Genomic DNA, 25,042 nt, shown 5'->3' with positions numbered 1-25,042 from the left:
AAGAAGAATGGATGTGCATATATGTATAACTGAATCACTTTGTTGTACAGCAGAAATTATAATACTGTAAATCAACCATATTTCCAAAATTTAAGAAAAATTAAGGACCACGCATGTCAGTGCAGAGACCCTAACTCTTGTGTCAGCACTATATATAACGTAATAATTTCAGATTTCCTAATCTAAGCATATCTATTAAAAAAAACACTGGGATTTGGGGCAGGCATATAGGAAGGATATATATCTTACACTGATGTTATTAGTAACCTCCTACCATTAAATAATTTTATATGCATTCCTAAATTGTTACAAAAAATAATTATTTTCCATTGGATATATTATTGATGTGTATATTGTTTTCTCTATAATCAAATATTGAGACTGATGCTTATTTTGAAATAGAAAGCAATGCCCAGATTTGACAGCTGCCTTCACATGCTCTGGGTACTAGGATTTCATTTTTCTGGTTACTTGGGCACATAATTCAATATACTCCATGAGGGAACTTGCTAAACTCTATCTGGGAGCCAGAAAGAATGCATATCCAAAAAGTGAGCAGTTCATTTCCTTTCCACTGGCTCAGTCTTTGATTAGTCTTAATTTTCTCAACATGCAAGATTACGTCAGAAGTTAACCCTGATCACTGGTCTTAAATATGTATTATTTGGGGAACATTAAAGAAGTAAAAAAAAAAAAAAAAAAAGGAGTCACAGCTAAGCGAATGCTCAATTCATAGTCCCTGTAGACTAAAGATGGAAGAATTTCCTCACACCACTGATACGTCTCTCCTGCTTAGCCTGGCCCTTTGCACAGGTACATGGTAACTTGTGGGATTAACAGGCAGTGGTAGTACACCATGCATACCTGGGAGAGTGAAGTCACACACCTGCTAGCATTCAACAAACCTCTTCCTTACAAATGGCAGCCAACAATGCTATTGATCTGGAGGCTTGAGCAATCACTTTGTGATGAAATTACATGAAATGATGACTTACACTGCCTCAGAAAAAGGGTAAAAGGCAGTATATTAATGGGCTCTAATACAGGAAATAGGATTCATGTTTTAGACTGGATCTCCTCGGTGGCCTGAGAACATCCACTTGGCTGTTGAAATAGCTGAAACAAGGTGGAGGTAAAGATTTGACCTTTCCTGAAGGAGGAAGACATGTAGGACTTGATACACAGTAACTCTCATGGGTGTTTTTCAGCTTAACTATCATGACCATGTTGCAAATGCATAAATGATAACACTTGTTCAGAATTTTGCCCCCAGAAATGAAACTGCTGCTTTTGAAAACCTTGGGGAAGGTGCTTTAAAAAGTCTTAGAGTTAAAATGATATTGCTTTAAACAAACTCTAGAAAAGCCAAATGCTTTTTACAGAGCTAGCTTGATTGCCTTTTGATTTGCAACAGTCAGTTTTCCTTCCCAGCTGGCAGAGGTAACTATGAAAACATTTGTTCCTCAAATCCAAGGAGCCAAGAACCAACTGGTGAGACTGGGCACCAAATGGCAGCAGCTGGGATGATGGTATAACTGCCTGCTTCACATCTTATAAGATTTTGAGGTGGCCTGAAGGCTGAAAGCAAATGTGACTAACAAGAAAACACCATAAAAGCAAGCAAGCCAGTAGGAAACTTAACTCCTCACTCTTCCACTTCTCTAGTTTTTCCCCTGCCTTCTACAGAGCCTTTCTATTATGTCTTTATCCAAGAATATTGCTTATATTTTCGTTCTGGGGACAAGTTGGGAGGGAGCCGAGTTCTCTAATGTTACATAGCAGGGAATGGGGTTAGAGGTCAAGAAGTGGTTAGAACAATAGGGAAGAGAGTATGGTTGCTAAGTGCCCTGAGAACTGACTGTTCAAAAAAAAAAAAAAACAAAAACGAACAAATCACTGAAAAGCCACAAGGCCCCCCCTGGAAGTTTCAGACTGATTTCTATTTTGCCACCTCAGGCAGAGCCAGTGTTAATAAAATGAACAGGTCACCACTTACGTAGTCAGATTTAAGGAGTTCTGTCTGTCCTTGCACTTTTCTCTGCCAGATTAAAATTCTGGCTACCAAAATCTCTGCTGAGAGCAGATACCACTGCTGCAAAGTCACACCACCCAACTGGAAAAATACTCTTGACACTGTTTTAACATTTTCTTCAAACTTTTCATGAGATTGAAATGACTTGTAAGCACGAAAGGTCAGAACAGGAGAACAGAGTGGCTCCCTGGCTCTAACATAGGAGGATAGATCCTTAGGTTAGATTTCATCTACCAGGTGCTGTGAAATGAGTCCATTAGCTGGGAGTGCAGGGAATGAGGTAGAGATGCACCGATCACACACTTTGATGTGGGTGTGAGAGGGACCAGGAGGTCAGAAAGTCAAGGGCATGAGGAGGAAGACCAAGCAGGTGGCCTACTGTACGCCAAGTGGCGGAGGGCGTCCTGACACCATTTCCAGAAGGTCTGCTAGAGTAGGTTGGCCTGGAGTCAAAGAAGCAGATGCTGTACAAGCACCTCAGGTGATCCTGAGACACAATCGGATCGGAGAGCCTTCCAGGTTAATATTGTTCCGGGTCACTGGGCACAGCTGACATGAGCCAGAAGACTAATTTTATCAAAGGGTAGGAACTTATTGACAGTGGAGCCTCAGGCTTCCTTGCTGTGGGGTAAGCCCAGTAAATAAAGCTGACACTTACTGTTGCAAAAGTCCCGTTCCAAATTCTGGTAGACACATTAAGGAAGTATTCTCCTTTCACTTGAAGGTCTTTCAGCCAGCAGGTGATGTTACTACACGCGGCAGTTCTACAGTTCTTTCACGTTGGAGTCAATGGTGAAAGAAGGAGAGTTAGTATGGGCTTTAAAAATAAATGCTAAAATTTTACAAAGACAGGTAAAACCTGGTACTGGGAAAGATCTAGGGAAACTGACAGTCTCATGAACTATTAGTAGTCATAACCCTTCTCAAGATTTTTGGCACTGCCTCAAAATAAGAGAAGGACAAATGTCCTTTGCCCCCGCCTTTTCCCATCTGTATGCAAGGCCTGAGGAGATGATCATAAATGTGTGGAGAGAAGTACACCCAGCCTGTTTATTGTGCTATGGCTGAGGGTTAAAAAACCAACCCAACAATTAAATAATTTGTGTTTGTCAACAGTGTACTAGTTGACAAACTAGTACATTACTAGAAAATTTACCAAGTTATGGAATATACATATACACAAAGTAATATAATTTAGTCAATAACCTAATGATAAAGATGCATTTCCTTGGATTAAAAAAAAAAGTTGTCTATAAAAGCATCAGTGGTTGTCAAAGGTGAGTGGGGACGGAGGGATAACTGAGTGGAGTGCAGGGCAGTTTCTGGGTAGTGAAGCTATTCCGTACACAGCAGTTGTGGATCCACGTTATATCCTTGTTCAGACTCCAGAATGTGCATCAAGAATGAACCTAATGTAAACTACAGACTCTGGGGGATTATGACGTATCAGTGTAGGTTCATCACTTGAAACAAATGTACCACTCTGGTATATGGGGGTATTTTGATAGTGTGAGAGGCTGTGAGTGATTTGGGGAAGGGGTATATGGGAAATTTCTGTATTTAAAACTCAGTTTTGCTATGAACATAAAACTGTTAAAAAAATAAAGTCTATTTAAAAAACTATGGAGTTGCCTTTGTGGCTCAACGGAATCAATCTGATGAGTATATATGAGGATACAGGTTCGATCCCTGGCCTCACTCAGTGGGTTAGGATCTGCTGTTGCCATGAGCTGTGGTGCGAATTGCAGATGCACCTCGGATCTGGCATTGCTGTGGCTGTGGAATAGGCCAGCAGCTAGAGCTCCGATTAGACCACTAGCTTGGGAACCTCCATATACCATGGGTATGGCCCTAAAAATAAAAATAAAAAACTATGACCATTTTTAAAAAAAGGTAGCATGGTCCATTTATGCAGCTGTATACATGGATTAATGATTAGAGGGGTATGCTCATTAAACATTAAGAGTGGTCAGCTGTTAGATTTGTGGAGCACTTTCTTTGTAGCTTTTTATGTTATATTTGTTTTATATTGGGCACAGAAGTTGCCATTTTTACAAAATCAAAACATTTTCACAGAAATAAAAATGCTGAGAGGTACAATATTTTGGCATATCCTGAGATGAGTTTCTTCTGGGCATTTTCATGTATTTGCATTTAGGTTTAAACCACATTTATACTGTAATAACACCATAAATTTCCTTAAAAAGAAACTTCCATTTTCCTGTTTTCCTATTTTCCCATCCATGATGACATAAAACAATCTGCAGTAAAGGGAAAGCAGAAGAATTTCAGTGTTGGTCGTAGGGGAGAACTGTGGTTAGTTTAGGTTTCACTGTTTGCTTATTTAAATACTTAATATGTGCCAAGCATGATGGTAGACGCCGGACAAATCTCCTCAAAGAAAGGGGCATAGCTCTGGAGGAGATGACAAAATATTGATCCCCACACACATGCTCAGTCAGCTCTTTGCAATGTTTCCAACAAGTATGACACAAAACCAGTTTGACGTGGAAAACTCTTGCCTTCATGATCTGCTTTTTGGGGGGTTTTTAGGTTGGGTTTTTTTTTTGTTTGTTCGGTCTTTTTGTCTTTTTAGGGCTGCACCCACAGCATATGGAGGTTCCCAGGCCAGGGATCCAATCAGAGCTGTAGCTGCCGGCCTCCACCACAGCCACAGCAATGAGGGATCCGAGCCATGTCTGTGACCTACACCACAGCTCACGGCAACGCTGGATCCTTAAGCCACTGACCGAGGCCAGGGATCAAACCTGCATCCTCATAGATGCTAGTCAGGTTCATTAACTGCTGAGCCACAACGGAAACTCCAGAAATCTGGTATTTTATAATAATGGTGTGAGTAATAATTCCAGTAGCCTAAATATGCACATTATTTTCCATATCTTGATTCACAGAGGCTATCAAAGTCAAAGAAAGGCACAGAAAGTTCTAAGACATGGCAGGAAGAAAGAAGTGCCTTGATGTCCAGGTAAAACAAATAATGAATCACCAAAGGAAATTTTCACCCCATTAACCTATCCTTACCAATTCTTTTATGTGCCGGAAATTTTCACTCTTGAAAGACAGAGAAGAAGATGTTTGTCCTATTTTCAGTGGATTTATTTCAGCATTGCAACTGATGTCACCGACCTACAAAGAAGGACATCAAATTAGTCTTAGGAAGCAAAATGGTTTATGATGGTCCTTTCAACCCATTAGGAAATCCTGTTGTCATGTGTCAGGGCAGGAAAGGGCTCCCAGGATTCCCTTCGCTGTGCTGACCTGACCACACTTCTTCTGATGACCACTAATGTGAGTTCTGAAGTATCCAAATCCTCCTGACTGGTCTTGATGGCATGGCCCTGGTTCTTACAGCCCATACGTGATGAGACAAATTTGCAATAACAACAGACACTGATTTCAACCACGGTTCTTTTCTGTGGAACAGTTTAGGATTTTGCTTTCTTGTACTCACCCATGAACACCGCAGAAATAACACTGCTGTAGCATTAGCTAAGTGCGAGACTAGGCCTGAGCCAATGTCAAGGGGTTTGGCTAGAGCATGGAAGAACTACCTGTGGAGATTTAAAGAAAAACACTGGCACTAGAGCCTTAGCTCTGGAGATTCTGATTTAAATGCCTGAGGTGGGGCCTGGCCATCACATTTATTTAAGAAATGACCCAGGTGATTAAATAAACAACCAAAGTTGACAACTACTGGGCAAAAGTCCAGGCTGGCAGCTTGTAGACCAGCTACTGATTGCAGCTATGTAGACCAACTACTCTCCCACTGTGGGTTCAACTCTCACTTCCCAGCCAACTAACTTCTCTATAAACAGGGCTCTGAGTCCAAGTCAGATCTTCACCTGGTCAGAAGGAGGTTTTAATAATAATTTCTGTCACCCATAAATCCCTGGACTCAGACATTTCTCATAACATCCTGCCTCTAATATGAAATTAATTGCTGGTTAATTGGCGCTCAGGGTACATTGGGGTTATCTTTTCAGTTTCCTGTCTATAAGATGCCAGGCATGATCACCCCCACCTCGTGGGGGTATTTCCAAGGTGCACATTTTACAGGCAGTTCAGCTGCCCTTACCTGGTCTGTGTGCACCCCAGTCACGTACATCAGCGGGTTCTTGCCCTTGGTGTATTGAGGGATGTGGATGCTCACAGATGCCATGCTTACTGGAACACTTCCTGTTGTTACCTATGTGGTAAGCAAACATTCTGTTACTGCATCATACACATGTTGCAAAGAAAAGTGATCGTAACCTCAGTGTTGAAGAAGGGCAGCTGTTAAGTGTAAGATTGAATCCGTATGAAAGTGAATTGTGACTTTATGGTCACTCTTTGTGGATCCCTGTGTTTACCTCTTTGAAAAATCTCAACATCTACAATTCTAACTGGTAAATAATTTGTGACTTAGGAGATGGTTAAAAACACCTCCCATGTGTGAGTTTGGTCTGCCAGGACATGAAGTCCCATTCCGCCCCTAACTAGCAGTGTGGCTTGGGCAAGGTCCTTGACCTGTCTATGCTTCAGTTTTCTCATTTGTAAAATAAGGATAATCAGCAACTCATTAGGTATGCATGGGTGCAGCCTCTGTTCTCCCTGGTGGGAAGTCTGTGCTAACTGGCCAGTGCGCATGCTCTACTCAACGTTTTAAAGAACACTCATAGGAATAATCTACCGACTTCATTGATCTGGGAATTAAATGGGTTAACACACATAAAGCACTTGACACAAAGGCTGATACTTATTACCTGCTCTATGAATATTACTTTATTATTACTGTTAATTGACTAAATGTTTCATTACAGAAGTAATGCCAAATACTATGCACCTTTCATAAATTCCAATATCTGGATCACAAATCAAGATGCTTTTTTTTTTTTTTTTTTTTTGTCTTTTTAACATTTCTAGGGCCACTCCTGTGGCATATGGAAGTTCCCAGGTTAGGGGTCTAATAAGAGCTGTAGCTGCCGGCCTACACCAGAGCCATAGCAACGCAGTATCCAAGCCGCCCAGCCGTGTCTGTGACCTACATCACAGCAACGCTGGATCCTTAACCCACTGAGCAAGGCCAGGGATCGAACCTGCAACCTCATGGTTCCTAGTCGAATTCGTTAACCACTGAGCCATGATGGGAACTCCACAAATCAAGATGCTTTTAAGGGCCCCCTTTTTTTGGCTTTTTTAGGGCTGCACTTAAGGCATATGGAAGTGCCCAGGCTAGGGGTCAAATTGGAGCCGCAGCTGCTAGCCTACACAACAGCACAGCAACGCGGGATCTGAGCCATGTCTGTGACTTATACCGTAGCTCACAGCAACACCAGATCCTCTTTTAAGGACCTTTTAAATCACCAAATTGAAGATTTGCATCCATATGACAAGACTAGTAGGAAATGTACAAAAACAAAATGGTAATGACTAAGGGTGTTGGAATTCTTTCCTTTCTATTTTCCAAAATTTATGTAATGTAGCCATTCTTTCATAAATTCACTTTCCTTATATAACTGAAAATATTTAATTACTAATATCCAATAAAAATCGATTTTAAAATATTTTTATACACTTCTTAACGTGACTGTACAAAACACATATTTGTATACAAACGGTGACCCAAATTGGAAGTGGTTTTGAAGGATAAATTGGCAGATTATATTCCAGAGATTTTATCCACAGTAATACCATTATATTAATGCTCTATTGACTAACGGTCAACCTTTGCTTTCAAAATACATCAATTATACCTTATCCCAGACATATAACTCTGCACAAAGCCCAGGCTTTTACTTATCAATGGTTTGTCTCAAAGTAGTTCTCAAAGTATGGCACCTGGGCCACAAGCATCAGCATCACCTTTGAACTTGTTAGAAATGTGCATTGTTAGGCCCATTCAATACTGATACCTTTTGAACTGGAAACACTGGAGATGGAGGCCAGTGACCTATATTTTAACATGACTCCTGATGATTCTTTTTTTTTTTTGCTTTTTAGGGCTGCACCCTCAGCACATGGAAATTCCCAGGCTAGAGGTCAAATTGGAGCTACAGCTGCTGGCTGGCCTACACCACAGCCACAACAACACAGGGTCCAAGCCACATCTGTGAACTACACCACAGCTCATGGCAACACCGGATCCTTAGCCCACTGAGTGAGGCCAGAGATTGAACCAACATCCTCATGGGTACTAGTCAGATTCGTTTCCACTGAGCCACAATAGGAACTCTGATTCCTGGTGATTCTAATGTGTGCTCCAGTTTGAGAACCCCCTGGTCTATTTCAACTTCTTTTTTACTTTCTTTTTCTTTTCCTGCCCTCACTTTTTCCTTCCCCTTCCCCCTGATTTCCCATTCTTATAGCAGGCTTACCAACCTTAATGGAGAAAGTGAATTTTGGACCAATGTCTTCAAAACTGTGCACTGTAGAAGGAATATTCCCATCCGAGGAGACTTCATAAAAATTAATGTTGGTGAACCTGTTGAGTGATGTTCATAAAGTCAAATATTTTAGTTATGCTATTATTCTTGAGGCTTAATACTTATTTAAACATCTTCTAGCTTCTAAGTAAAAGAATTTACATGTAAGTACAATAAATGAAAACAAATGCTTGTTGTGGACCTTTGGTCCAGTGTACATTTCTAAGACTAAAACAAGTCCCTTTCAAAACATATTCCTTCATCATCATTCTACTGAGATTCTTTGTGTTACAGGTGCATCAGTTGTCATTTCTAAAACAAGTACCCATGTATTACTTGAGAACTTATCGTGAAACTCTTCTCAAGATTGCTGTTACATGGACTGCTGTGTTAATATAGTGGACACCTCATCCCTATTGATTGGATGAATGGATTTATAAGCCAGAGGGTTTTCCACTTGGTATGATGGCTGAAATACGATAGGGTATTGGGTATTAGCTCCTATAGTATTTGTCACTGGGCCCCTGTGAAACAGGGTATACATGCTGTTTATTATTCCTTCTCCCTATCCTTCCCTAGTTCCAAACCAACTCTGACGCTTTGGTCTGTTCCCACCACTAGTATAAGGACCAACTTTAAGACAGCTCACCCAGGAGTTTTATTAGACCAAACTTAGAGGCACTGGCCCAGCTGGAGACCACCAAGCAGGGTTTGCAAGGTGCAGGGATGACCAGCCAGAGGGACCCCCATGGCACCACTCAGACTGAATGTAACTGGGGACTCCTCTCTCTTCACTCACTCCTGGGAATCTGAGGCTAGATTCCAACCAGGGCAGCTTCTTTGTGGGGTCGGGGCCAAAGAGCAGGGGTGGGAGTCTGAGAAGCAATATTTATTCCCATTAGACAATGTATCCTAATTATAAGATAATGACTCTATTTCCTAAAAAAAAAAAAAAAAAAAAAAAGGACATTTTCTGAGATACAGTTTTCTGGTTTCTTTACCGAAAATCTTGCCTTTCTCTCTTTTTAATGCTTTAAAATTTTTTCCCCAAATTCTCAGAAGGAAAATATGTCACTGGGACTTAAACAGATGTAGTATTTGTCAAGGTTAAGAGGAAACAATGATTTGTCAGCCTTATGTGGAAAATGGGAAAACTGACTAGACCTTAAAACAGAAAGCCTCGCTGTATCTGCGTGAATTACTCCCTTTGCCTTCCAGAAAATCCTTGTGTGAGCCTTCAAGTATGGCCAGTTTTTAAATTGATTAATATGCTCTGCTTTTGCATTTTAAAGAGTTCCAACATCTTTCCATTTTTTACTTAAGTGTTCTTTCAGTTACTTGTGTTGATCAATATGTTTCTAATAGCAGTTAGCTATACTTAGGAGGATCCTGTTTTAGAAATAATTCTACTGTCATCTATTTCCACCCATCCTGTTTGCACAATTGCATGTTTATACACTATCAAAATGGTTGCCAAGGGATACACTCAATAATTGGGTAACCTTATTTCAAAAAAATTATATAAAGTGTGTGTATATGATGCATATATCCAGGTAGATAAATAAACCTTGTATCTGGACGATATTCTGAAAACAGTCAGGTTAATCATGTACAAAGTGACCAGAGGAGGTGGGGAGGGATGATTTATTTCATTTTTCATTGTGTACCTTTCTGTAATGTTTGGCTTTTCCATCTACGGACATTTAAGTGTCTTTCTTTAAAAAAAAAAAAATCAAGAGAAATTACTTGGATGGGATTAGGAGCCACTTTATTAGCTTTATTCTTTTTTTTCCCCCCTCTTTTTGGGGCTGCATCCATGGCATATGGAGGTTCTCAGGCTAGGGGTTGAATCTGCGCTGTACCCACCAGCCTACACCACAGCCACAGCCACAGCAATACCAGATCCAAGCCACGCATGTGACCTACGCCACAGCTCATGGCAACGCTGGATCCCCTAACCTTTGAGGGAGACCAGGGATCAAACCTACATCCTCATGGATGCTAGTCAGATTCATTTCTGCTGAGCCATGACAGGAACTCCCTTTAGCTTTACTCTTTATAATTCTCCATATTAATTTTTAACTGTATGATACATTCAGAAAACATCAAAATGATTGAGAATCCAATTTACCCTTGCAAAAATACATAGCTAAGATGTTAGCAAAATTGAAGTCCCACTTCAGTATTATACCTATTTCATGTTAAAATATCTGAAAGACTTGGTCATGGTGGAAGAGTGGAATCATAAAAAGGCTCTATTAATAAAAAGCATTTAGAATAAGAATGCAGCATTATAGGTAAGAAGAAAAAAAATTCAGATAATGTGGTGCTGTCAATCTCTGGCTGCATCTGTCTTTGCTTACTTATTTTAGCAGCTGAGGGCCCTTTGAAATCTGAAGTTACTGAGTAATTTTTCAGGGATGGATGACTTGGGCTGTACTTTGTTTCTGCTTTTGCTCTTTGCAACTCGCTTGATACAGAAGCATTCTTTTCATCTTTGCTCATGTGTCTCGAGCTCTAGACATAATGACATATTTTCCTTTTTGTTTTTGCTCAGAGATCTATTGGATGATCTGCATATTCCGTGATGTTAGAGAAACCTGTGGTTACTGGACACTTTGCAGTTTGGCTCCTTGGGGATGCACTGCTTTATGTATTCCAGGGGTCACTGGTCTGGGCAGGGAGGCTGCCTGGGGGCTTCAGCAGGTAGACAACTTTGGTTCCCAGGCTTGGAGGAGGGCATCACCTGTGGCCTGTGTCCCTGCACCTGTGAACTTCAAGCCTTCAGCTCTAAGCAGGAGTGAAAGTGATGACGCTAGCTCCTGTGGCGTTTACATGTTACGTACCTCTCAAGACACCTCTCTGAACAATTCAAGATAACTGGTACCAATTAGTACCATTCTGGCCAGTGCTTTCAGGTTTACTTGCTTTGGGCTGGTAAGGAAATGGAATAACTCCTTTCTTTCTGCATGACCTCTTTTAAAAAATGCCCCATTTCCTGCTGGCAGGAAGAAACCCCTAATCTGTTAGGTCAGGGATCTTCTACCCAGAAACTCATTTTCTATGACTAGATTCAGTATTTGTGATGGACCTACTAAGTTCAGAGCTTTGTGTTTAGGGCATCAGTGTCCAGGAATGTGCCTATGGCTTGAGGTCTCAGGTCGACTGTAGGACATAAGCCTGGGGAAGGAAGTGTGGGGACTCCTGGGGGCCCTCTGAGTTCTGCTTTGACAGCTCATCTGAGGGCCTCAGGGGAGTTCTGCTCAGCATGTGGCAGAGGGTTATTCCTTTGCCTTTCTCATTTTGCTCTTATTCTATAAACCTCAAGAGTTACTCAAGACTCCCCTAGGGACCAGTTTGTCCCTGGACCTCTGTTTTAGATGATAAGGGAGAAATATTTTAATTCAACTCCCCAGTTAAGAATGCGCATATAGAGGAACTGTTCAGTCATGAACTAAATGTGTTATGAGCCAGAGTCATGTCCATGGTCACAGGCTGTCTGTCCAGTTACACCTACCTTGTTATGTGAATTTCGGCATCATACAGCAGAGAAAAATTGAAGCTGACTGAATTATCTGCCTTGTTTTCTTCATTGCTTTCGCTGTTGAAAGGGATATTAGGAAATTACTTAAGTAGAAATATTTGAAAAGCCACCAGTCATCAATTCATGACTTCCTCCTGTTTTACCTTAAGGCTTGGAAACTGACAGATGCGCGATTCTGAAGGTTTTGAAGATTGAAGTCGAAGTTAATTGTGAAAGTCACCTATACACAAAATTAGAATTCATCAATCTACGGTGCTTTGTACTCAAGGGTCAACATGAAAAAAAAGTGTCCTATAGAAGCAAACCAACTCCCATTTGATTCTTAAGCTTTCAAGTTTGTAGAACTTCTGTGGATTTGTCCACCTTGCCTTCCCTTCAGAATAGAACTGAATTCACCTGACATGTACATACAGCACATCACAGGCACTTCTACTTGTTCAAACTTGAAGGCTTTGTGTGGATGTGAAATTTACTTACCAAGGATGAACAAATGCTATCTGTGACTCTGTATAAAGCACATTGACCAGTGTTGGATAAATGTTTTCAGAAAAAAAAAGAACTTTCATATTGTACGTGCTTTGGGGAATGAATTGCTTTGGGTGGGGGGAGGCAGAAACCCGCTGTTATTAATAATTTAAAGAAAGTATGCAGGGGAGTTTCCATTGTGGCGCAGCAGAAATGAATCCGACGAGGAACCATAAGGTTGCAAGATCGATCCCTGGCCTCTCTCAGTGGGTTAAGGATCTGGTGTTGCCATGAGCTGTGGTGTAGATCGAAGATATGGCTTGGATCCTGTATTGCTATGGCTCTAGTGTAGGCCAGCAGCTGTAGCTCTGATTTGACCCATAGCCTAGGAACCTTCATATGCTGTGGATACAGCCCTAAAAAAAAAAGAAAGAAAAGAAAAAGAAAAAAAGAAAGCATGCAGGTATTATTAAAACACTTCCTCTAAATATGCGGCCAGTTATTGTGTGATGCCTATCAAATGATGGTACCTAATAAAGAAGATGGTATGTTGGTGAATTAACACCAATGGTGAGGAGAGGCCAGATGAATTTGAGGATGAATTACAAGTTGTACCTGTTCTTCCCTCTTTAAAGCAGGATAGCCTACATCACAGGTAACAGACTTCTGAGATGAAGGGATCTGGCATGTCACTTCTGTCCCATCAACCTGAATGAGACCAAGGAAACAATGATCAATTAGTATTCAGTGTGTGTGTGTGTGTGTGTGTGTGTGCGCGCGCGCGCATGCGTGTGCGTGTGTGTACGTGCACAGATACACATATGTGCTGAAGGATGCATGAACCACCTAGACATTTTAGCAGTAAGGTTGGTTCACACTCAAGTAATTTATTATCTCCCAAGATTTGAAAGTCTTATACGTATTGTTCAGGCAGCTAATGTACTATTTTTATTGCTAACCAGGATGCCCAACAAGACAAAGGAGAGGTTAAATACTGAACTTTTCCCCAGAAGTAAATCCTATTCTATTTCCGCAGCACAACTTTAATCCATTATTTAGAAATGCTGTCTTTAATACATACCTTTCTATCAATACATTTAATATTTGTAGTTTCTAGAGAAAAACCTTATACTGTTTTTAATCTATATTTTAAATAACTTAAGGAACCTTTTTTAGTTTTGCTTATTTTTTTCTCTTTAAGTTGTCATTTGACACAAGAAATTTAAGCACTGACGTCAGAATGGGTTTAGACACTTAATCTATTAAGTTCACACGGACTTTAAATTGGATGAAACCGTTTTTGAGTCCTTTCATCAAGGAGTGAATCTGGAAAATCTCAGTTTTCCCCTACTCTCCTTTTCATTGCTTGGTGGCAGAGGAGGCCCAGCGGGGCATCCACGGTCAAATGTGTTCCTGGTATAGCGATCAAGTCAACATGATTAACTGACCTCGCTGGAATGCATCGTCTTGGCAGCAGCAAAACCTGTGGTTACGAAGCTCGGGCTGAGCTGTGGGACTCTAACTTCTCAGAGCAAGTGCAGCTCACAGCATCTGTGTGGCCTCTCGGCAGCCTCATCACACAGATGGCTTGAGGAGAGTTTACAGCAGAGTCTGGCTACTACTGCCAAGTATCAGGGTGAAGGAAAAACTGACCCACTCTGTGCGGCAGAACTGGTCTAGATACCCAGCCAGGCTTTGTTCTCAAGTGGTTTAACTAGCTGAGAGCCACAGGTTAGAACTGATCACACTGAAGGTGAAGATGTTCCTTTAGACAACACAGAGGATGCGGAGATTTGATCATAAGGAAGATGGTAATTGACAAGTAGGAAGCAGAAGAACAGTTAAGGCAGGTGCTCTCACATACCGGCATGGACCAGGAAGCAAAAAACAGGTTTTCTGAAAAAGCAATAACAATTCCAGTGTTGTATGCACTTTCCTTTTTGTTTTTCAGTGTTACTGAAAATGTTAATCTTTTGTTCTGGTTGCTGACAATGAATGGCTGTTGTCTGTTAAAAGTGAAGAGGAGAAAAAAGAAAAAAAAGTCATTATAGATTACCCTCCATTTAAAGTTATTATAAAATACTGGCTACACTTTACTGTGCTCTAAACAATATATCCTTGTTGCTTTTCTATTTTATACATAATAGTTTGTATCTCTTAATCCCCTACCTCTATCTTGCCCCTTCCTCTCTCCCTCTCCCCACTGGTAACCACTAGTTTGTTCTTTTTATCTGTGAGTCTGTTTCTGTTTTGTTATATACATTTATTTTTTTAGAATCTATATGTAAGTGATAAGAGTATTGTCTGACTTATTTCATGAAGCATAATACTCTCTAGGTCCATCAACGTTATTGTAAATACCAGAATTTTATTCCTTTTATGACTAATATTCCATATAGATATATGACATCTTATTTATCCATTCATCTGTTGATGGACCCTTAAGTTGCTTCCCTATCTTGGCTATTGTAAATAATGCTGCTATGCACATTGGGGTGCATGTGTCTTTTTGAATTAATGTTTTTGTTTTCTTTGGATGTATATCCAGGAGTTGAATTGCTGGATCTTATGATAGTTCTATTTTTAGTGTTTTGAGGAACCTCCATAATTTTTTCCATAATGGCTGCACCAATTTACATTTCCACCAACAGTTTTCCGCATAAGTTTTCCCTTTTCTCCACGTCCTTGCTAACATTTGTTATATGTGTTCTTTTTGGTGGTAGCCATTCTGCCAGGTATGTGGTAATACCTCACTGTGGTTTTGATTTGTATACCTCTGATGATGTGTGATGGTGAGCATCTTTATATGTGCCTGTTGGCTATCTGTATGACTTCTTTGGAAAAATGTCTATTCAGGTCTTCTGCCCATTTTTTGGTCAGATTTTTTTTCCTGATATTGAGTTGTATATATGTATTTTGGGTATTAACCCATTATTGATCATATCATTTACAAATATTTTCTCCCATTTAGTGGGTTGCCTTTTTGTTTTGCCAATGGTTTCCTTTGCTGTGCAAAGCTCTTTAATTTAATTAGATTCCATTTGTTTATTTTTGCTTTTATTTCTTCTGCTTTAGGAGACAGATCCAAAAAAAATATTGATATGATATATGTCAAAGAGTGTTCTGCCTATGTTCTCTTCTAGGAGTTTTATGGTTTCAGGTCTTAAATTTAGGTCTTTAATCCATTTGGTGTTTATTTTTGTATATAGTATGAGATAATGTTCTAATTTTATTCTTCTACATGTAGCTGTCCAGCCTTCCCAGCATTGCTTATTGAAGAGACTGTCTTTTTATCTGTCGTATTTTCTTTTTTTTTTTTAATTTCAGAGGAAGTGAAATTTATTTTGAAGTCAGAAATATTTAGGGTTATTGTATTCTCTGTAAGTGTGATTATTATGGAGTTTTCTTACTTTGAATGGTGTTTGACAAGTTTTTTTTTTTTTGTCTTTTGTCTTTTTTGTTGTTGTTGCTATTTCTTGGGACTGTCGTATTTTCTTGCATCCCTTTTTGTAGCTTAAGTGACCATTAGCATGTGGAATTATTTCTGGGCTCTCTCTTCTGTTCTGTTGATCTGCATTTCTGGTTTTGTGCCAGTACCACGCTCTTTTAATGACTGTAGCTTTGCAGCATAGCCTGAAGTCAGGAAGCATGATTCCTCTAACTTTGTTCTTTTTGCTCAAGATGGCTTTGACAATTTGGGGTCTTCTATGGTTTCATATACATTTTTATTTTTATTTTTTATTTTTTTTTAGGGCTGTACCCATGGTATATGGAAGTTCCCAGGCTAGAAGTCAAATCAGAGCTGCAGCTGCTAGCCTACACCACAGCCACAGCAGAACAGGATCTGAGCCATGTCTGCAACCTACACCACAGTTCACAGCAACACTGGATCCTTAACCCAGTGAGTGAGGCCAGGGATTGAACCCGCATCCTCATGGATGCTGGTCAGGTTTGATTCCACTGAGCCACAACAGGGACTCCTGGACATGTTAATAATGTTAATTCTCCCAATCTAAGAGCAAGGGATATCTTTCTATTTCTTTGGGTCATTTTCAAATTCATCAATGTTTTATAGTTTTCAGAGTATAGATCTCTCACCCTATTGATTAAGTTTATTCCTAGATATTTTGAAATTTAGATTTTAAAGGGCTTTAGTAGTGACAGATGGGGTTTTTTTTGATATAAAAAAACTCCATAAACATTCATGTGAATAAATAATCTAATGTGTCTTTTATTTCTACAGTTTCACTGAGCTTTAAAGTAAAACTTACTGAGTGGCCGGTAGCTGCTGAACATCTAGAACTAGATCAGAGATGCAAATTCCATCATCACCACAGTCTTTATAGAAAGGGATCTACAAAAAAAGAATTTTATAGGTATCAGTATCATTTTAATTTTTTTAAGTGTGTGGCGAGCACAAGGTATTCACTTTATTATTATATATTTCTTCAACAAATATTTATTGAACACCTATGGGGAGCCAAGAACTGCTTGAGGTCCCGGGAATAGGGCAGGGAACAAGAAAAACAAAAATCCCTGCTTTATGGAACTTACATGCTGGTGAACTTCACATATAGGTAACTGTATTTCATTTAGAAAATTAACAACTTAAAGGCTATGTTCTAAGTATCTTTCAAACACTACTGCAGTGACTGCAAAACTTTGTCAGCCAGTAAGAATTCCAGGAAGGGCAAACCGCACTTACACTGAAGACCTTGGCTGACTCCGAGTAGGCTTCGAGGGCAGGGCTGGTGCCAGGGTTTTCCAGACTGATGTTCACACACAGATCCAGAGAGTTGACAACATCAGAGGGCTTCTGAACACACAAGCACAGAGTCAGTTCATTAGGGCAGAATAAGAAATGACCACAAATGTGTTCACGATTGATGAAGAAAACAGTTCACTCTCTATTGTGCAGAATAGTTCTCATTTGAATTGTCAAGACTTAACTTCTCTTCTGTCTGCTCTTAGCCTGTCCACTGCTACAAGACCTAAAAACTTGGGCTCAGTAAAAATCTGAAGCAGCAATTCTTAGTTAGGCTCATCGGTACTCTGATTATTTACACACAAGCAACTGTAACTATTTAGATGAGGTGCCCATTTTAAATGTTCAAAAGACCCCTCTGTCAGAACCCAGCTCTTGGGTTATTGGCCATGGTCTTCCAATTCCTACTGCTAAGACAACGAGTCCCAACTAAATCTTTAGAAGAGAATATTTCAACCTAGAAGGGAAAGTGCCCAGGGCTGGCTGTTAGGGGTGGACAAGAGGGAGTTTCTGTTGTGGCTCAGCAGGTTAAGAAACCAACATAGGATCCCTGAAGATTCAGGTTTGATCCCTGGCCCTGCTTGGTGGGTTAAGGATCTGGCATTGCTGCAAGCTGTGGTGTAGGTCGCAGATGTGGCTTGGATCCCACGTTGCTGTGGCTGTGGTGTTGGCTGGCAGCTGCAGCTCCAGTTCAACACCTAGAGCCTGGGAACTTCCATATGCTGCAGGTGTGGCCTAAAAAGAAAAGTGTTTCCCACACCCAAGCCAAGCTTCCCAACTTCAGGCCTAGCTGGCTGTTAGCAGCTGCTCTACTCTTTGCACATAGATGGGGTATGTATCACTCAACAGGCCATCCAGCTCCAAGTCAGCATCTCCTCTTTGTCTTTAGTAAAGAGAGTAGAGGATTTGCAGTGTTCCAGGAGGCATGAGCTGCTTCCAGTTTTTGAGGTTTTCTGGCTATTGAAAAATGGAAAAAAAAAAAAAAAAAAAAGCCAAACAGGGGTGCCAATGTCATCTAGCATTCTTCTTCAAGAAAGAATGACGTTGGAGTTCCCGTCGTGGCTCAGTGGTTAAAGAATCTGACTAGGAACCATGAGCTTGTGGGTTCAATCCCTGGCCTTGCTCAGTGGGTTAAGGATCCGGCGTTGCTGTGAGCTGTGGTGTAGGTTGCAGACAAGACTTGGATCCAGCATTGCTGTGGCTGTGGCATAGGCCGGGGCTACAGCTCCGATTCGACCCCTAACCTGGGAACCTCCACATGCCACAGGAGAAAAAGACAAAAGTAAAAAGAACAACATCTCTGCAAATGGTAAACACTAAAAATTGAAACCACCTTTTCCTAGAAGTGATGTCTTTATTATCTCTTAGTTCCTTCTCAGGCAGGACTTACTCCTGTCTTGAGCCCTTTTGGGGGGGGGCCTGACCATGATGACGGCTTCCTGACTACAAGGAAGTGTGTCCTCGGCTGGCTGCAGGGCTGGCCCATAGGCTGGACTTTGGTATTGATATCAAATAGGATGTGTTAACTGGAACAATACCTCTTAGCAGAGCACAATAACCCACACTTTATAAAAACTTCACAAGTTCACAGGAGAGAGAACAGGATCTATGTATATGTATGAACCTCAGCCTGGCTGTCTTCATTCCCCCACGATGGACTACACCATGTTTAACTTGATCCACCACTTAGCACAAGGATAGGAGAGAATGGAATCTGGCCTTTATTCCTTGCAAGAATCTGCATAATTGGCCTATTAACAACAACAAAAGTCCAGGCCCTTACAAACAAGCAACCTTCAACTTGAACAACAAATTCAGTAACTGATTTTAGTTCATCTACCCACTGACTTTGTTTTTCCAACTCTTACACTTAGCTCTTCTTGAGGCGTGGTCTCTGCACCATCCATCTACATCAGACACATCTGGGGGTGCCTGCTAGACCTGCACATTCTTTGGACCTTCAAACCCAAATTTCTTGTGGTGGGGACCCAGGATATCCGTTTTATAAAAGTTTCCTTGGCAATTCTTGTGCATCTTAAACTCTGAGAACCACCTTCTAGGAAAGTTCTTGAATAGCTCTTTTAAAAATGGTTTCCTTAGTAAATTACACTTTCAAATACCATTACATGGTTTCTAGGGAGAAGTATCCATATCATTAAAAATAAAATTTCTTTTACAAGTCTTCCCCTGAGAAGCACTTTTCCTACTGGGGAGATTTTCAAAATCCATGTGAACTGTAGTAATTATAGCCTAAGATTAGAGCTAATATTTTTACCTCATAATCTACCATCCTTCACCTGTATCAATTTAAATCCAGGAGTGGAAATGATCATTAGAATTGTCCTTTTCAATAGTTTAAAAATACATAAAATTTCTCCTGAGAGGAAAATGTCAAAGTAAAATTTATCATTAACTAAGAATTTTTCTTGTTAAACATTTAAGAAAGTGTTGTTTTTAAGAATCTTATTTTTAGCCCCTGTACTTGCAATCTCCTAAAATTAATGCCAATGACTTATATAATAGAATGTGACCACATACAATAACGTAAAGAAAATACACCTACTATTCACAGAATTAGATAACAAGAGTATTAATTAGAAGAGCAAGGATTTTCTTTTTTCTTTTTTTTTAGGGCCACACCTGTGTCATGGAAGTTTCCCAGGCGAGGGGTTGAATTGGAGTTGTAGCTGCCAGCCTACACCACAGCCACCACAACGAGGGATCCAAGCTGCATCTGTGACCTACACCACAGCTCCCTGCAATGCTGGAACCTTAACCCACTGAGCGGGACCAGGGATCAAACCCAAATCCTCAGAGATACTAACTGGGTTTATTACCACTGAGCCACGGTGGGAACTCCAGGCAAGCATTTTCAACTCTTATGCTTCCATTTTTGGCTTTCACTATTCATTAGCCTTCAAGAAGAAATGAGATAAAGAGTGATGACTCCTAGGCTCACCTGTATGTGGATGATGTGCTCAGAACAACTCTGTGCTTGCTTTACTATCATGGTCTTCTGCAAGCACCTTTCATTATTTTCTTTAAATAACCCCCTGGAGGTTACTCGGGATGAATACTGGTCTGCATCAATTGTGATGTTATATATAATGGCTATAATAAAAATCATAAAGAAATGTTATTACAAATAAACTTTTAAGGAAAACCATTCCTGTTTTATTGGGTCTTATTGGGTGACATCTCTGACAAACAAAAACCAGTCTTTCCATTGGATGGACTGTGACCCTTGGATAGCCTTTGACATTTGTAAATCTAGCTCTGGTGTGATGTATGGAACTCTGGGTACAAAGAAATGTGATTCAGAGAAACGTGGCTTAACTCAGTGGAAGGAAAGGTAGACTTGCCACCAGGAAATGGGCCAAATGAAATTGCTCAAATTACTTCCTCAAATACTGGTTTCAGCATCATAACATGATGACATGAAAAGAAAAGCAACATTTATTGAGTGCCTGCAATTGAACATATTCTTATATGTTATATAAGTTTTACAATAAACCTAGAACTTGGATATTATTATCCCATTTTTCAGATAATGAACAGGAGAAAAAATAGATGTAAAGTAATTCATTTCAGTTCAACCAGCAAGGGCACAGTCAGAAATAAAGTTTGGGTAATTTTGAAACCAGACATCGTGTTCTTGCTGTCTCTATGAAGTATTGAGCATAAACTGTTATCTGAGGATTACTTTAGATACTCTAAGGGAACAGGTACAGTGTCTGGCATGTTCTAGGTGCTTACTTGGGGACAGGTAACTGCAGTAACAAGTTTTAAATCAAACAAACTTGGCTTGAATCCTAATTCCACCATTTATGAGCTTTAGACAACTGGCTTAACCTCTTTGAACCTCCATTTCCTCATCTATAAAACACAGATAATAATACTAACCTAGGGAGATGGAAATGAGAAACAAATGTGATAGAAACTGATGTCAATAGCCAATGCCCAAACTATCAGAACCTTCCAAAGTCTATTGGCTACATGCTCAAAACTGAGAGAGAAGATCTGATACTATTAATAGCATCGACTGCCTTATTTAGAATTACGCTATTACTACCAATATTTTAAAGGTTGAATACACTTCCAGAAACATTTTACATATTACATTTAAAATATCACTTGGAAGTGATGTATATGGTTTTTCTTGCTCTGATGACCTAAATGATGTAAACAAAGATACCATAATATAGTAATATATATATTAAATATATAAGAGAATCAAGAACTAAAAATAAATGGTGAAAATAGTGCAAAGGAAAAGTAATGGCCAGGAGGTGACTGTAGCTAGGACAAAGTGAGCACACATGGTAATACTGTTTTATTTTTTCAAGCATCTTGGTGAAAATGATACATAGTCACATAGGCAATATAATAGCTTTTAGGGCATGAAGTTCAAGCTAGTGTGCACCTAATGTACTAAGTATAGAGACTTTATAAATTAATTTTTCAAAGTTGTGAAGATGGGATTCATGTCTTACATCCTTTTATTGCCAGGCAATTAAGTGACAAATGACCATGACTGTGTGGACCTCAGGCAGAAAAAACTCCAAAGGGAAAGGTGTCCAACAGCAAGAGACTCCAGACAACGAAAAGAAGGGAAGGAAATTCTCAGAAAGCGGAAAGCCTTTTTTGAATAGGTGGCAACAGAAGAGGTGAAGTATAGTCAGAAATAAGCAGGAAGGGAAGTTCCCAGGTGGTTCAGCCACTGCTGTGGCTCAGGTCACTGCCTTGGTTCGGATTCAATCCCTGGCCCGGGAACTTCCCCATGGCATGGAGTGAGGCAAAAAAAAAAAAAAATAATAGGACGATAAATGAGATAAATCCATGCTTCAGGACCAGCAAAGGTGACCAGCCAGCCATTTCTGCCAACTAATAGATTTTCCAAACTAATCTTGTATGTTCAATATTCTATTCCCCTGGCATCGTTGAGATATCACTGAAATATAGCATTATGTACATTTAAGGTACACAACATAGTGATTTTATATACTGCAAAATAATTACCACAAGAAGGTGATTTAACACACCCATAACCTCACAAAGTTACTTTTTTCTGTGTGGCAAGAACTTTGAAAATGTACTCTCTTAGCAAACGTTCAAATATACAATACGGTCCTGTTAACAAAAATCACCGTGCTGTACGTTCCACCAAGCCACTTAATGTTTATACCATAATGATTTTTGACTCAACTATCTCGGCTACTCAGGTGAACGTGATGCAAGGCAGGCCTGTTAGATGTGTTACCCAGAGCTGGGTCATTGTTTGAACACCCAGAAGGAAAAATGCCAGATGAATGTGGAAAGTGGGAAATAAGGAAAGCGTGCCAAGATGAGAACCTAACTTTGTGTTATTAACCTATTTATTTCTTTGTATGAATTTCTTGGTCTGAATTGTGATAAATAGCCTACCACTATGTTTTTACCCTTTAAGTTAGTTTATTTGTTCACTCTCTAATGGAATAGCTATATGAAATACAGGTTTCTAAAATTTAGAGCCAAAAATCTGATGGTGGGGGATTAGGACCAATGACAGCAGCAAATGAAAGAAGGCAGTGTTGGATCCAGTGCCAAATCAATCGCTATGTATTGAGGACTGAGACAACTGGAGCAGGAGATACAGAGGAGAGATGGAGGATAGAGAGGAGGTGGAGAAGAGATGGAGGCGAGAAAGAGGTGAGATGGAGAAGAGATGGATGTGAGACAAGTGGAGATGAGAGATGGAGGAAAGAAGGCGAGGAGATGGAGGGGAGAGGAGTGGTTAGAAAGACTTCAGAGAGGACGCGGGGCCTCAGCCAGGCCCTGGAAGATGATGGGACCCCTGTAGGGAGAGAGGGCATCAGTTCCTGCTGACATTTGCTCACCAAGGAAGACTAGGAGAGTAGTCTTCCTTACTCTCTCCTTCTAGTAGGGCACACTACACACTTCGACTCACTTCTTTGGACTATTGAGAAAATCGTGAACACTAGTCACAAATCCTGTATTGTTTTCTACTCTCTCATTATTTCATGCATTTTAAAATTTCAAGAATAGGAATAGTTGATCCTTGTCCTGAACACACTCTGTCTAGATCATGGCACAGCCAACATACACGGCACTCATTTAACATGAGCTAGAGTTCAGTGTCATCTGCATGTGCCCATGGTTTTAAGTTAGGAAGCCACAGCTAAAAGAAACTTAAAGGATAGCCTGGAAGAGTCCATGATGATGCCATTGAAATTACAACTTTCTGCAGCAGAATGTTACCTTCTACAGATGACAGAGGAAGGTCTCAACGAACCTTCTTTGCCTAATTAACCATTCCTAAGCACCTCAAATATGTAACAGTTCAAATATCTGAAAGATCCTTATTTCTTTTGGTCTCCAAATATGAAGTATGATTCTACCCAGGACTAAAGTTCTATAAGCAAACCTACTTCTTGTACAGATTATTTCATGTCTACTCACCCACTTGATTGTTTGGGTCAGTAGGTCTAAACTTCGCACTAAAGCAGAGTTTGAGGTTTAGCTCAGCATTCTTGTTAAGCAAAATGATTTTTTCTGGTGTGAATGAAGCATCTACAGATACATCAGCAATCGTCTGTGACCTGAAAGACATAAATGTTTTTCAAAAGTTATTCTCAGGAAGTTACCCAGAAAAACTAGTCTTAGCACATTATAAGAACGTGCCCACAAAACCACATTAACCTAGCTTAACCGATCCCCTCAGTAAGTTGATTTGACTCCACATGTCTTGACTTTTTGGAAGAATCAAGTCCACTTTCAAAGGAAGCAGCTTGGCCATCCTGGACTATCTTAAAAGGGAATTTCATCATATGGTAAGTGAATAGCTACCAAGACAGCTACATGGTGATGATCACTAGAAGGTACTATTTCTAAAAAAAACTGCTTACAAATCAGCAGTTTAATTATGTCATCACACCTTACATTTTTCTAATGCTACTCTTAATTGATTTTAACTGATTTTATTTGGTAAATATATTTTCTTTTTTTCAGTCTTAATAATAACCTTAGGTTGTATTTTTTCCACATGAAGGTGTCATTAAAATGATGTGCTGAAATCAGTGCATTTCACCCTTTAAAAGCACAAATGAAATATTGTAAGCCGCTTCATTAAATTCAGAAACAACACAACATCAATATGTAATTTTTCCTGTTCTTGATGTATTTGGACATTTAAAGCATATTTTTCAACAGACATGAATGGATAACTGCACTACGTTTTCTTGGGGTCTCTTGATCGACTTCGAAATTTCCTTCTGATCCTATTTCCTCACCAACCCAATTTACTTATTTTGTCCTTGGCTCACATGCCCTTGAACCCCTTATTGCATCCCCCTCCCGGCCCCAGCTCTTCTACTCCTCCTGAGGTCAGTGAGAGGTCAGCTAAACCTAAATAGTGGCTTATGACTAATAATTTTAAAAGACATCTTTTTTTTTTTTTTTTTTAGGGCCACACCCTCGGCCTATGGAAGTTCCCAGGCTCAGGGTCGAATCAGAGCTACAGCTGCTGGCCTACACCACAGCCACAGCAACATGGGATCTGAGCCATGTCTGCAACCTACACCACAGCTCATGGCAAAGCCAGATTCCCAACCCACTCAGTGAGGCCAGGGATCGGACCTGAACCCGCATCCTCATGGATACTATTTGGATTCGTTTCTGCTGTGCCACAATGGGAACTCCCTAAAGGATACATTTAACCACATCAGAAGTTACACTTGACTTCTGTGGTCACAGGGTTCAGTATTTTTTGAGCAGTCTCATGAGAATTCTCTTCTGCAAGCTGAGGTCAGGCTATT

At 40.1% G+C, this 25,042-nt stretch overlaps 2 protein-coding genes across 2 annotated transcripts in view; one reads left to right on the top strand and one right to left on the bottom strand.

Annotated features, from left to right (window-relative positions):
- Positions 1 to 14,557, top strand: part of MOCS2 (molybdenum cofactor synthesis 2) — a 46,860-nt gene extending 32,303 nt beyond the window's left edge. Inside the window, exon 9 of the mRNA XM_085001549.1 lies at positions 12,148 to 14,557. The gene's annotated coding sequence lies outside the window, so the exon portion shown is untranslated. The remainder of the gene's footprint in view (positions 1 to 12,147) is intronic.
- Positions 1 to 25,042, bottom strand: part of ITGA2 (integrin subunit alpha 2) — a 97,915-nt gene that overhangs the window by 4,169 nt on the left and 68,704 nt on the right. The window contains 12 exon segments of the mRNA NM_001244272.2: positions 2,691 to 2,804; positions 5,075 to 5,179; positions 6,129 to 6,239; positions 8,411 to 8,513; positions 11,972 to 12,055; positions 12,142 to 12,218; positions 13,079 to 13,171; positions 14,328 to 14,469; positions 16,735 to 16,817; positions 17,169 to 17,279; positions 20,188 to 20,339; positions 23,688 to 23,827. Coding sequence (NP_001231201.2) covers positions 2,691 to 2,804; positions 5,075 to 5,179; positions 6,129 to 6,239; positions 8,411 to 8,513; positions 11,972 to 12,055; positions 12,142 to 12,218; positions 13,079 to 13,171; positions 14,328 to 14,469; positions 16,735 to 16,817; positions 17,169 to 17,279; positions 20,188 to 20,339; positions 23,688 to 23,827 — 1,315 coding nt within the window.

This window comes from Sus scrofa, chromosome 16 (genome assembly GCF_054392235.1).
Source record: "Sus scrofa isolate SSC_HxYL_T2T_F1_AM1 chromosome 16, Sscrofa_HxYL_maternal_Yorkshire_Landrace_v2.0, whole genome shotgun sequence".
Classification (NCBI taxonomy): domain Eukaryota; kingdom Metazoa; phylum Chordata; class Mammalia; order Artiodactyla; family Suidae; genus Sus; species Sus scrofa.
The sequence above is the reverse complement of the archived record's forward strand: the minus strand, read 5'-3'. Positions and strand labels throughout refer to the sequence as shown.